This window comes from Cryptotermes secundus, unplaced genomic scaffold (genome assembly GCF_002891405.2).
Source record: "Cryptotermes secundus unplaced genomic scaffold, Csec_1.0 scaffold2444, whole genome shotgun sequence".
Lineage (NCBI taxonomy): Eukaryota > Metazoa > Arthropoda > Insecta > Blattodea > Kalotermitidae > Cryptotermes > Cryptotermes secundus.
In genome coordinates this window covers 539,521-551,579 of record NW_019723340.1, presented here as the reverse complement: position 1 = coordinate 551,579, position 12,059 = coordinate 539,521, and the positions used below count along the sequence as shown (strand labels likewise).

The following is a 12,059-nucleotide window of genomic DNA, read 5'->3' as shown; positions in this document are numbered from 1 at the left end:
ATTATGTCTGTGGAAACAGTTGATCTCAGTATTTCAGTGGATTCACACATTTTCGGATCCCCTGAAAACAAAAAATAGTTTCTTGGAGTTCCATTCGTCTATATGTATGTGTATCTTGTTAGTGCCTGAACAGTTAGGTTCTATGCATTTTCGATGTAGTGTTTGTCTCATTAATGTTCCAGCTCCAAAAATAAGGGCCCTTCATATATGTCCCCAAGAACAAAATGTTGGTTTCCTTGAAAGTAGCTCTGACAGTTCTGAGTAAATTTCAATGATTTTTGAAGGCCATCTTCCACAGTAAAACTGCATATGTGTGTCATCAGATAACTGCACACACACTAGGGGATGGTTTGACCAGTTCTTATTAAATTTTAATTGTTATAGAGGGAATGAATCCATGGTATTTTCTGAGGAATGGCTCAGGTGATTCTAATTAAATGTTGTAAATTTATGATACTGACAGTCTTAAATAAAACTATGTGGTTCATATTTACAGTAAAACAACATTCTGCTGTCTAAGGGTAGTACGAGCTGTTATCAAGGACTATAAGATCATTTATATTTGAAATATATAACTTTCCTGAAATATTTATTTCAGGATAATACAGGGTGTTGATCTGTCAAGTGTGTATGAGAAAGTATGTGCAGTATCTTTGCATTGATTGTTTCGTACATGATGTAACTTGGGTAATAATTAAAAAAGTCTTCAGAAACTTATCTGACATACTGAAATGATCAGAAATCATTAAAACAAAATTACTAGTCAGAATTTTCTTATGTGGTGTCAAAAAATCGTAGTATATGATATTTAAATTATAATTCCATTTTCTTTATATCTTTATATGTTTCCTCTGTGTTTGTATTCATTTGACCAATTATGGCTTGCGACACAATGTACGTGACGTACATATTCAGATTCTTACAAGTTATGGTAGTTCTGTTTGTGTGAGATGTTGATATTTGGAAGCACTTTTATGCATAACGATACTGTGCACTTAAAAGGGGAAGCACAGTAGATCATTGAAGGTCACATAATGGCCCACGTCATTAATTCATGCTGTGCACTTCAGTACTGGACAAAGAATGACAGATTTGAATTTTTTGGAAATTGTTGTAAAGAATGTTTGCCCAAAGACTCTGCATTAACTTTAATCTGTTTTTCCAAATCAGAGTTATTTTGTTCATTTAACGTTGTTGTATGGGAGAATTTATGAATTCACTTTTATTGACTAAGGAGCTTGTATGTTTTAGGAATGCGGTGGCGTGACCCAAATCTCACAGAAGTTATTGGCTTTCTGGATAATCCAAATAATGTAATAAAAGCAAATGCTGCAGCATACTTGCAACACTTGTGTTACATGGATGATCCCAACAAACAGAAGACTAGATCCCTGGGCGGAATTCCCCCTCTGGTGATGTTACTAAGTCATGAAAGTCCAGATGTCTATCGAAATGCATGTGGAGCTTTGAGGTACATATTCTCTCTCTTTCTCTGCATGCATATGATTTATCATTGTCATTATGCAGTGCTGGGTTACCATAACAGTGAACTATCAAGTGTTAACACATTATTTGAATATAAGTTATGTAATAGGTCATAAATGAGCAAGCAGTCTTTTGTTTCAGTGTATCATGTCTGCTCTGTGAATATTGATAATATTGTCACCTGTTGGGTGTATAATGCGACAGATAACTTCATGCCGTGCTTGATATAGCGAATTTTATTTCACATTCGCTCTTACAATCACACAATTTACAGATCCACAATTACTGCTATCTGCAGTATCACAAATACTACACTGCAAATGCTGGTTGACTGCCTGACTGACTCTTAACTCGTAACTCGAGAACTTGAGAACTGTTGATCACACACTGGCTCATAGGCTTGCTTGGAACTCTACGCTGGCTAGATTGAGAACTGTCTTGAATAGTCTTCGCTGCTCCTTACTTAGCCCTGTTCCGGACAACACAGAAAACAGCCACGTAATAGCTACCACTCTTATTACCGTCGTCTCTCGGAACCACTGCTGTCTGCCGCCGTGATAGCCGATAGCTTAGCAACACTGTTGGGAGTTGTTTACTGTTACTTAGGAACTGCGGCGTCTCGTGTTATGTCACCTCTGTTGACTGGCAATGCATAGCGACCAGTATGCTGAGACTTGGCTAACTTCGGCTCTGCTCGGTGCGTCACGGCTGGCGGGAGGGGGGTCATCCATCGCTCAACACGTCACAATATTTTGATGTGGATTTGTGAAATGTAGTATACTGTATATAAAGGGGATGGTTAATTATGTACTATTTGTTCATGTTATTCATGGTAGATGATGTTAATTGTTGACCTTGATGAATCATTCAGGAACAGGTAGGACTGAAAAAGAATGTGGGGAAAGCAAGGGAAGTTAATACTATAAAAGCTTACTTAATGAATGATAAGACTAATCATTGGAGTCTCTTAACAGGTGTTACACTATCTATATAAATAAAAAATGTAAATGTTTGTGTGTTCAGGATCTTAAATCTCCGAAAGTTCTTCACCGATTGCTTCGAAATTTTGACACAACATTGCATCCGAATGCGCGCGTGTTTTTATATACCTATTATATAGATGTCACACATGTGACAGGTAAAAACATGCTTCTTTTGAAAAACAGAATTGGAATTTGGAATTCAGAAGAGTCACCCCTATGGAAACGCTAGAACAGACCGTTGCGTAGGAAGTAACAATAGCAATACTGTATCGAATCTCCACGGTTACGATGAATACATGAAGCGTTCCCACAGAGACAACACAGTAACAATGGGTCGCTGCGTAGGAATCGTGGAATCAACAAAGCAGCGTTTTCGCGGTTATGACAAAGGCTCATTTGCATAGCAGCGGCCGAGGGTATAAAAGGGGGTTGAATTCATTCGCCCAGTCAGTCTTCGAATAGCTGCCACTGAAGAAGGTTGGAACCTAGACGCCAAGAGATACAGAAGTATTGGCCGAGAGACTGTGTAACCAGTAACTCTAATACTGCAAGTGGCGATAATTGTAAAGTGTGCAAGTGAATTACAGTAATGATTCGCTATAATTAATACAGCATAAAGTTATTTGTAGCGTGACATACCCAGACACGCTACATGCATTACTGACGCGTGCAACACGTCACATCCACATCAAATTCGTGCATTGTTTGCAATCATATTGACCGCCTGCTCTCCTTCATCTCCAACAGAGTTATGGGAGAAATATAAATCACACATGGCTGAAGATATTTTCTGTCGAATACGCAAGGAAAATTCCAATATGAACATGGATTTCACAGCAGAAATCTGCAAAGAAAGGTGATAAGGATTGAAGATTTGTGCTTAGAAATCATGAACAAAGTTCTCAATCAATTGGGAATGCCATCAGCAAATCGATCTGCTGCTGCTTCATTCAATGTAGAATTGCGTCGTGAACAAAATTACAACACGGGTGATCTTTTGTTGTATGTGCAATCAAATATTCCTAAGCTAACGCTTGAGCAAAAAGGCATTTACGATCAAATAATGCAAACTGTCAATAACGGGGTTGCAGAATTCTTCTTCTTAGATGCGCCGGGAGGAACTGATAAAACGTTCCTAATTAGATTGATTCTGGCAGCAATTCGATCCCAAAATGATATAGCCTTAGCTCTTGCGTCGTCCGGAATAGCTGCGACATTGCAACTGGTGGAAGAACTGCTCATTTCGCTTTGAAATTGCCATTGAACATGCAATTCATTGAAACTCCCACATGCAACATTTCCAAAGGATCAGGCATGGGAAGGGTATTGCAGAAATGCAAACTTATCGTTTGGGATGAATGCACAATGGCGCCAAAAAAATCGCTCGAGGCTCTTCATCGATCATTGCAAGATTTGCGTGGAAACATCAGACCATTTGGGAACGCATTAATATTGCTTGCAGGAGATTTCAGGCAAACATTACCTGTAATTCCTCGATCGACACCAGTGGACGAAATAAATGCTTGCCTGAAATACTCTACTTTGTGGCGACACATAAAGACGTTAAAATTAACTACAAATATGCATGTCCAGCTGCAAAACGATCGATCAGCTGAGATATTCTCACATCAATTGCTGGAAATTGGGAATGGAAAGGTGCCGGTTGAACTGACCTCAGGACGAATTTCATTGCCTCATAACTTCTGCAATTTAGTGACGTCAAAAGAAGAATTGGTTGAAAAAGCATTTCCCAATATTCAAACCAATTATAAGAATCACGATTGGCTGAGTGAATGTGCTATTCTTGCGGCCAAGAACAAAGACGTCTACGAACTTAACAGTATCATTCAGTCTAACATTCACTGCGAGGCAGTCACATACAAGTCCGTCGACACTGTTGTGGAAGCAGATGAAGCGGTTAATTATCCAACAAAATTTTTGAATTCACTCGATCTGCCACAGCAACGCGTGGCCGGGTACAGCTAGTTTTCTTATAAATGTTAATTACTTCAACTCTTTCAATACTTAATGTGTGTGTTTGACAGTAAGGATGTCTTTGCACATTCACGATTTCTAGGGGTAATGCTCTAGACTCGTATTTGGGTGATTATCTTCGGGTTTTCATGATTTCCATTCCCTTGAGACAGTGGCTGCGATAGTACCTGTATAAAGCAACAACCACATCCTTTGTCTTTTACATACCAGACGATGGGTGAAGTCCAAAATAAGCCAAAAGAAGTACAGTATACCCATCGTCAGAATCCTTTCAAGTCTAACCACATCCTTGTAAACCCTTCCTGTTTCATTTTCATCTGTCATCCTCCCATTTGGTACATTGTGTTTTAGATACAATCGGTATTGTGAAATAACCCCGCTAAAGTACCCCCTCCTTTTAATAGTGATTTTTAGCCATCCCACTAGCCACTGGAGTTCTGCTAGCCCTTTAGATCTGTTTTAGACAAGAAAGTATGCATAAATGAGAATTACTGAGAAACAAGTGTACATGCAGAAGTCTGGCCTTAAACTGAAGAAAGGCTGTGCACCATCAGGCAAAGTGGCCAGGTGGGAAACTACTCAGTCATTGCCACCAATATGCTTGTTTAAAAATAGCCACATTTCTGGATGTTGAAGAAGAGGCCCTGTGTTTGTACTACCGAGTCTTGTGAAGGTCCAGTCTCCTGACTGTTACACTAAGCCTGCTAGCCAGAACCTTAGCCACCGCCTCCCAAGAATGTGAAGTCTAGATTGGCGGGTAATGTGACAAATATTATGAACATAGACCTGAATTTCTTAAGTAATAAAGTAGATCTCACTGCCATCTTAGGTGCTCAGAAGGTCTGCTTTCTAATCTTAAACGAACTTCAGGTCTCTTGAAAAGATGGACGTTAGTTTCATTTCACTGACATCAGTAGATGCAGTTGTTCCATAGATTCTGTGCTTAAGTTCATCCCATTTGGGGATTATTTGAATACACTTTGTTTCATGTAGGTTACTCCACAGATAGAAATCACAGGGATTTAACTCTGGGAATATTGCAGGCAAAATTCTGTGACTTACTGGTCTGTCTTCAGATACTTCGTTTAAAAGCATCAGTGACATAATTAGTAATTGGTACTGTAGCATCATCCTGCATAAAATAGCTATGTCTTTTCTTCTGTAATGCCCCCAGAAATATTCCAAGGAATGTTGCTGGCATACCACTTTGAATTAATAGTCTGTTAAAAATTTTCTTTTTACCAAAATTTGTCATATGGAAGACAAAATGATGAAAACAAGCGGGCTATAAAAAATGCTGGTGGCATTCCGTCTCTTATAAACCTATTACGGAAATCTTCTGATGGTGAAGTAAAGGAGCTTGTAACAGGAGTCTTATGGAATTTGTCATCATGTGAGGTATATCATTTGCTTCAGAAATTGCAGTAATTTTTATAATTTAATTTTAAAGTGATTTAAGTATTGGAATATAGAGAAATCCAGGGAATATTTAGACTTAACTATATTTAATTTTAGATGATTGGCAGAATGACAGCCTGGCACTGGGTTCAATATGTAGGTGCCTTTCTACAAATTTACAGTATACCAATATAGAAACAGTGTTTTTTTTTTCCGCTTATTATGGGGTGGAGTCTAGCTGGTCCACTCGGCACAGCGGCCACTGATTGGCCTAATGTACCTGCCCTGGGTGATTATGATGATGGAGAATTTGGTGGAATGAAGATTGGCAGGAGAAACCGAAGTACTCCGAGAAAACCTGCCCCAGTGCCACATTTTTCCACCACAGATCCTACTTGACCAGACCCGGGATCGAGCCCAGGCTGCTGTTGTGGGAAGCCAGTGACTAACTGCTTGAGCTATGGCATGGCCTTGTGGCTTGGCTTCAATTTGATTTTGATTATTTTGTTGTTACATACCACCCACATAGGAAATATTAGAACCAATAGAAGTCTGTTGTGTTTATGTGAGGTTTCAGTGTAATTGGTCCAGTGCTTATTTTAAGAATGAAGGTAATTGAATGTTATAAATTGTTGGAATAAATAATGTCTTATGCACACTTGTCTTTATTATCTGCTTTATTTTCTGTACAGGATCTAAAGAAGTCAATAATTGATGATGGACTCTCAGTTGTTGTAAACAATATTATCATTCCACATTCTGGTTGGGACCCAACGTCCCCTGGGGAGACATGTTGGTCCACAATATTCAGGAATGCATCTGGTGTTTTAAGGTAAGCTGATAAAATGTGAAACATATTTTTTTTACCTCAAGTTTTGACCCTCTCATTGTTACATGAAATAGTGAGTTTGATGGAAAATTTTAAAATGAAATATAAGCAGATATACCACATGTAAACATTTTGTACTACATTTGGAACCAAATACACTGTGATATAATATGTTTCTTTAATTATTTGAGATTTCAACACAAAAAAGGATGGCTTTTATCCATATTTCTCTGCTGACAGGAGTCCAGACACTTATTCATATTGGCCATCTGTTTTGTCATCTGCAACAGTGATATCAGCAAATTATGTATGATGTCATGTGCAGACAGTGATACACTAGAATTCCATTCAAAGATTTTTTGATCAAATATTATCCCATATTTTTCATGAATCTGTTGTGGGCTTGGCCAGAGCTGTTTATAAATGTAGTCACCTATTAGTGACTAGATGGAAGGTTTTGAGAGGTAGTTCGATTTATTGAACGTTTATGACTTCTAACTACAAATAAATGTAACTCTTACTAATCTACACACACAATCAATCACTGAAGCACAAGGCAGTCAAACAAAAACCATGACAAGTGTCACAACACTTACACTTTTATTTAATTTTGATTATTTACATTGTTAGTAACACACATGATGGCTATACACAGTTCCTTTGTTCCTCTTTCGAGGAGAGACACACGCGTCTTTGACAGTTCAGAAGCTATGCGTTGTCTGTCTTTGAACAAAGAATTGCGTTATCATGCTACTGTCGCTAGGCATGACATCATCCAGTAACTGGCATTTTTGATTGGCTATACTCCAGGAAGTACCGGGCTAACTGCTGTATGAAGCTTGCATCACTGCCTCACTGGACAAATGAAAAGTTCCCGAATTATCAGCTCCATAAGGAGTATCCGCCATTACATCATCCTTCATCTAATGTATAGCCTATAGCATAATGCAGCGCATGATGATTTACGCAATCTTACAAATCCACAATTTAAGTTTTGCGAAGTATATTATTAAAAAAGAGTAATTGGTTACATGTTGTTGTGAGGTAACCCCTACTGACAGTGGAGATTTTTCTGCTTCCCATGTTCACATCTAACCTACTATGTGTGTTGACTCTTGGCGCATGATTGCCTAGCTTGGTATGGTCTGGTCTGGTAATTTGCTGCTGGCCTTTGCCTGCACAATTATTCTTGGTTTTGGGACCTGTGGGACCCATGATTTTACATTTCTGTCTCATGAGTACAGTCATTATTGGTTCCAAGTCTCACAGGACACATGATCATATTTTTCTGTCTCATCACCCTGACTGAGTTATAAGACTGACTTGTTTGTCCTGGTCATCATTATATAGCCTTGGCATGGTCTGCATAGAAAATACCTCTTCCAGTGAGTCTTCTGTTGTTGCACGTGTATTTGTTAGGGAAATGTGTTAACTGAGCCATTACCTAGCTCGTTGATGTCTCCTCTGGCTCCAGTATTCTGGCTTTCAGGCATCATGTCACAGTTGTCATGTGTTAGGGCCTGGGCACAGGGTTTGGTTAAATAACTGGGCTTAATGCTTACGGCCCATAATTATAGCACTCTCACTAACCTGTAAGACTTCTCAGCTGTTGTTTGGTAGCAGCTTCTACCAGTGAAGATTCCTCAACTTTCATGCCCACAGATAACCACCAACTATGTGTTGCCAACTCCCCATTCATGACTGACTCACCTGGTCTGGTTATTTGCTGCCAGTCTTCGCCAGCACAGTCGGTTTTGGTTTTGGTCCCTGTGGGACACATGATCATATTTTTGTCTCTCTCACAACTCGTGTCTTGCTTGTCCTGTTGGTCTTCACTATATAGCCTCAGCATGGACTGCATAGAGAGCACAGCTTCCAATGGTTCTTCTGTTGTTTTGTGAATATACTTTGCCATAGGAGTGTGTACCAAGCCATTGTGTAGTAGTGGACATCTCTGGCTCCACTATTCTTGTTTTCAAGCATCATGGCACGTTGCTCCCACTTGAAGGCTGCTTGTCCCAAGTAGCCTACAGCCATACTGCCATTTCTCTCTGAGGTGGTATGTCTGTGATGTCTATGATCACCTTTGCGGATAACATCATGTCCTTATACCAGTCTTGACACTTCTTCCTCTGGTTTCAATTTAGTCAGATCTGCAGTATTTAGGGAATAGGTCTTGCGCTGCTGTTCTCTAGCTGCTCCTGCCTTAAGGCTACTTGTCTTGAGCAGTTCTCAGGTAAGGTAGCCAGTCCAGGTATACTACCATCATCTCCATTCCAGGGTGTTGCTGAATTCTGTACACCACATAGTTGATTCTGGTGACAACCTCTTTTGGGCCATCCCACAATGGTCAAAGTTTGGATGACTTTTTCTTTAGTGTGGTTTGGGCAATGCAGTCACACTTGATTACCCTTCTAGTAATCTGTGGAAATGGCCAGGCAGTTGTAGCGTGCTTTCTCTCACTGGCCAACTTCAAATATTGACAGAAGTAATTGTGGATGTCATGTAACCGATCCACAAGGCCTGCTGCATGGTGAGTGGTGGTTCATTTCTTATCAGGAGGAGCCCCAGAAGTAGGCCACAGGGCAGGTAGAGTTCTCTCTAATACACTGTGTTAGCTGGGGTTAAGCTCATAGTGTCATGAGTGGATGCTCTGTAGGCAAGGAGGAAGATGGGCAGTCTCATGTCACAGTCTCTCTGGTGTGATACAGTGACTTTTCACATTTGTTGTTGTAGCACTTTACTATCATGAAAGCGAACGGTACTGCAAAAATGGTAATAGAATTTTGTGCTCTTTTTAGGAATGTTAGTTCTGCAGGGGAATATGCAAGAAAAAAGTTAAGAGAATGTGAAGGCTTAGTAGATTCATTACTCTATGTTGTGAAGTCAGCGATAGAAAAATCCAACATCGGCAACAAGAGTGTAGAGAACTGTGTTTGTGTTCTGCGTAACTTATCCTATAGATGCCAAGAAGTAGAGGATCCAAACTATGACAAACACCCTCTTCCAGCACAAAGCAGAGTTGGAGCACAGCCTAAAGGTATGAGATATTTCTTTTGTGCATGGTACGTTGACTGCAGGTGTACAGCATTTGTTAGTAATTTGACTCAAGTAGTGTAACTCTTAAATGTATATACCAGATCCATTGAAACTTATCTCCAATAAAAAAATCAATCAGGGATTGAATCTGCTTTTGTCTCTAATTTAAATTCTAGTGACTGAGTTTTCATTTCTTTTTCACTCTCATCATGTGAATGATATGCCAGTACATTGAAATACACTTATTCAGCTCATTCCAATTCACCATCAGTGATCAACTTGACCTCTCATTTTAAGTCTGTAATGTGTACAGGATCATTTATAACCTATCAGTTACTAATGAACAAGATTGAATGTAATTGCTTTGGGTCTATTGTGAATGTACTTTTATCTCTTTTAGATTGATTATGAACATAAGTATATGATTTGTTCATGGCTTTCCTCTAATGACAGGATTTTATTTTCAACCTGTATGCTTCAGACTTAACATTTGTAAAAAGGGATGGCAAAAGACAGATATTGTTAATTGCTTGACCTTTGTTCATGGATTGTTTCTCTGGTGGGAAAATAAAATTCAGCAGAATATTTGTAACTGTGAAAAAAATAGGGTTACTGTATATTTTAGAGAAAATCAATGCTTCAGGATTATATACAAGGAGATCATTTTAAGGTGAAAAATAAGTGTTCTTTGTCATTGGTAACTGATTGGGTAAATACGTACACATACTCTGGTCAAATTGTACAGATCAGTTTGCTTTGGTAGAGTGCATTCATTTTCATTCATCAGATGACTTCTTTATAACAACTGGTATTTGATGCTGTGTAATCCAAGGTATTCTCATTGTTGTTAGAAACCATATACATATGAAATATTGTGCAAAATGTCCTTTTTGAATGGGATCGAAGGCTAACTAACTAACTAACTAACTAACTAACTAACTAACTTCATGGAGCTGAGCCCTTCTTGAGGAGCTACCAGTTGTGCAGCTATATAAGAACTCCCCAGCATTTTGTGGAACCAGCAAGTTTCGCTACCATGTTCACAAGAGCTCTCCACTGTTCCCTATCCTGAGCCAGATCAATCCAGCCCATACCACCCTAGCCTATCTCTAAGATTCATTTTAATATGATCCACCCATCTATGTCTTGTTAGATCAGAGGCTAGAGGTGGATAAATTATTCATATAAACTTACATTAATGAAGTCAGATTTGAGATTCTCATGACACTGAGTGTGAAGAGTAACTTCTGGAAAGTGGCATCATGTAGTATGGTAGAAGTTTACCAATATTTTGTTGGCGTTTACTGCCTCCATTTCCAGAGGGAATTGTATACTGAGCAAACAAGCAGCAGAGGACTGCTTTTAATTTCATGCATCCTGTTGTGTTATAATATACAACTTCTTTATTACAACTGTCACAACACAACAAATATCAAGATCAGTGCCTAGTTTTGGCTGTGCTACATGTTTCGGCTATTAATAGCCATCATCAGGCAAATTCATGGTTAACATATATACACCACTTAACCACAGTACTAGTAAAATTGGATACAATATTATTAATTATATAAAATACTTGATGTAAAAATACAATATTCAGTTCAGTTATTCAGTATTGAGGGGGTGGGTTACCCCATGCACCGCGACCAGTTTGATCTATTGTGCGTCCCCCTTTGAATTTCTACTGTCTCCATACCCTACCGGTACTGGTGCTTGCTATCGTTCCCTTTCTGCCAGCGAGGTTTCGGCCTTCTACTGGCAGTGGTATCTGATAGTTAGTCCCTTTCTGTCAGTGAGGTCATCCCTCCTCTGGGAGTGGTACCTAAGCTCCCCCATCTACCGGAGGCATTGGAAAATTGCCTAAATTTAGCTCAGAGGTCTCCTAGAGACATGAGGTTCTTTTACGTGCCGTAAATCTACGACACGGGACCCACGGCTTAAAGTCCCTCCTGGAGGACTTGTTCCCTGAATTTTTCTGCCCTTAAAAATTCCACGACCTCTGCCGGGTTTGAACCCGCGTACCTTGAATCATGAGGTGGGAACGTTACCCTAGACTACGGAGGCCGCTTAAAAATACAATAAATTAGATTATATAAAACAAAAGTTATAGTATAAAACAAGAATAAAATTCTTTGACTGATGTTAATCATTGGTCTTTGTAATTTTGTTGTGTTCCCATGTACAGATTGGAATATTCTATATTTTGTGCCCAGTGAAACCTCGATCTGTCGTTCCCGGATATATTGTTTCCCCGGATCCATCGTTCAATTTCTGTGGTCCCTGAAGAAATCCTATTTAAACTATGGAAATAAAACCCGCATCAGTCATTC

General features: G+C 39.2%; 1 protein-coding gene across 3 annotated transcripts in view; it reads left to right on the top strand.

The window, feature by feature from the left end:
• LOC111861883 (catenin delta-2) overlaps window positions 1-12,059 on the top strand; it is a 113,901-nt gene that overhangs the window by 39,402 nt on the left and 62,440 nt on the right. For all 3 annotated transcript variants that reach the window (XM_023846823.2, XM_023846827.2, XM_023846828.2), the window contains exons 8-11: window positions 1,252-1,471; window positions 5,708-5,861; window positions 6,554-6,693; window positions 9,492-9,730. In XM_023846823.2, coding sequence (XP_023702591.2) covers window positions 1,252-1,471; window positions 5,708-5,861; window positions 6,554-6,693; window positions 9,492-9,730 — 753 coding nt within the window. The remainder of the gene's footprint in view (window positions 1-1,251; window positions 1,472-5,707; window positions 5,862-6,553; window positions 6,694-9,491; window positions 9,731-12,059) is intronic.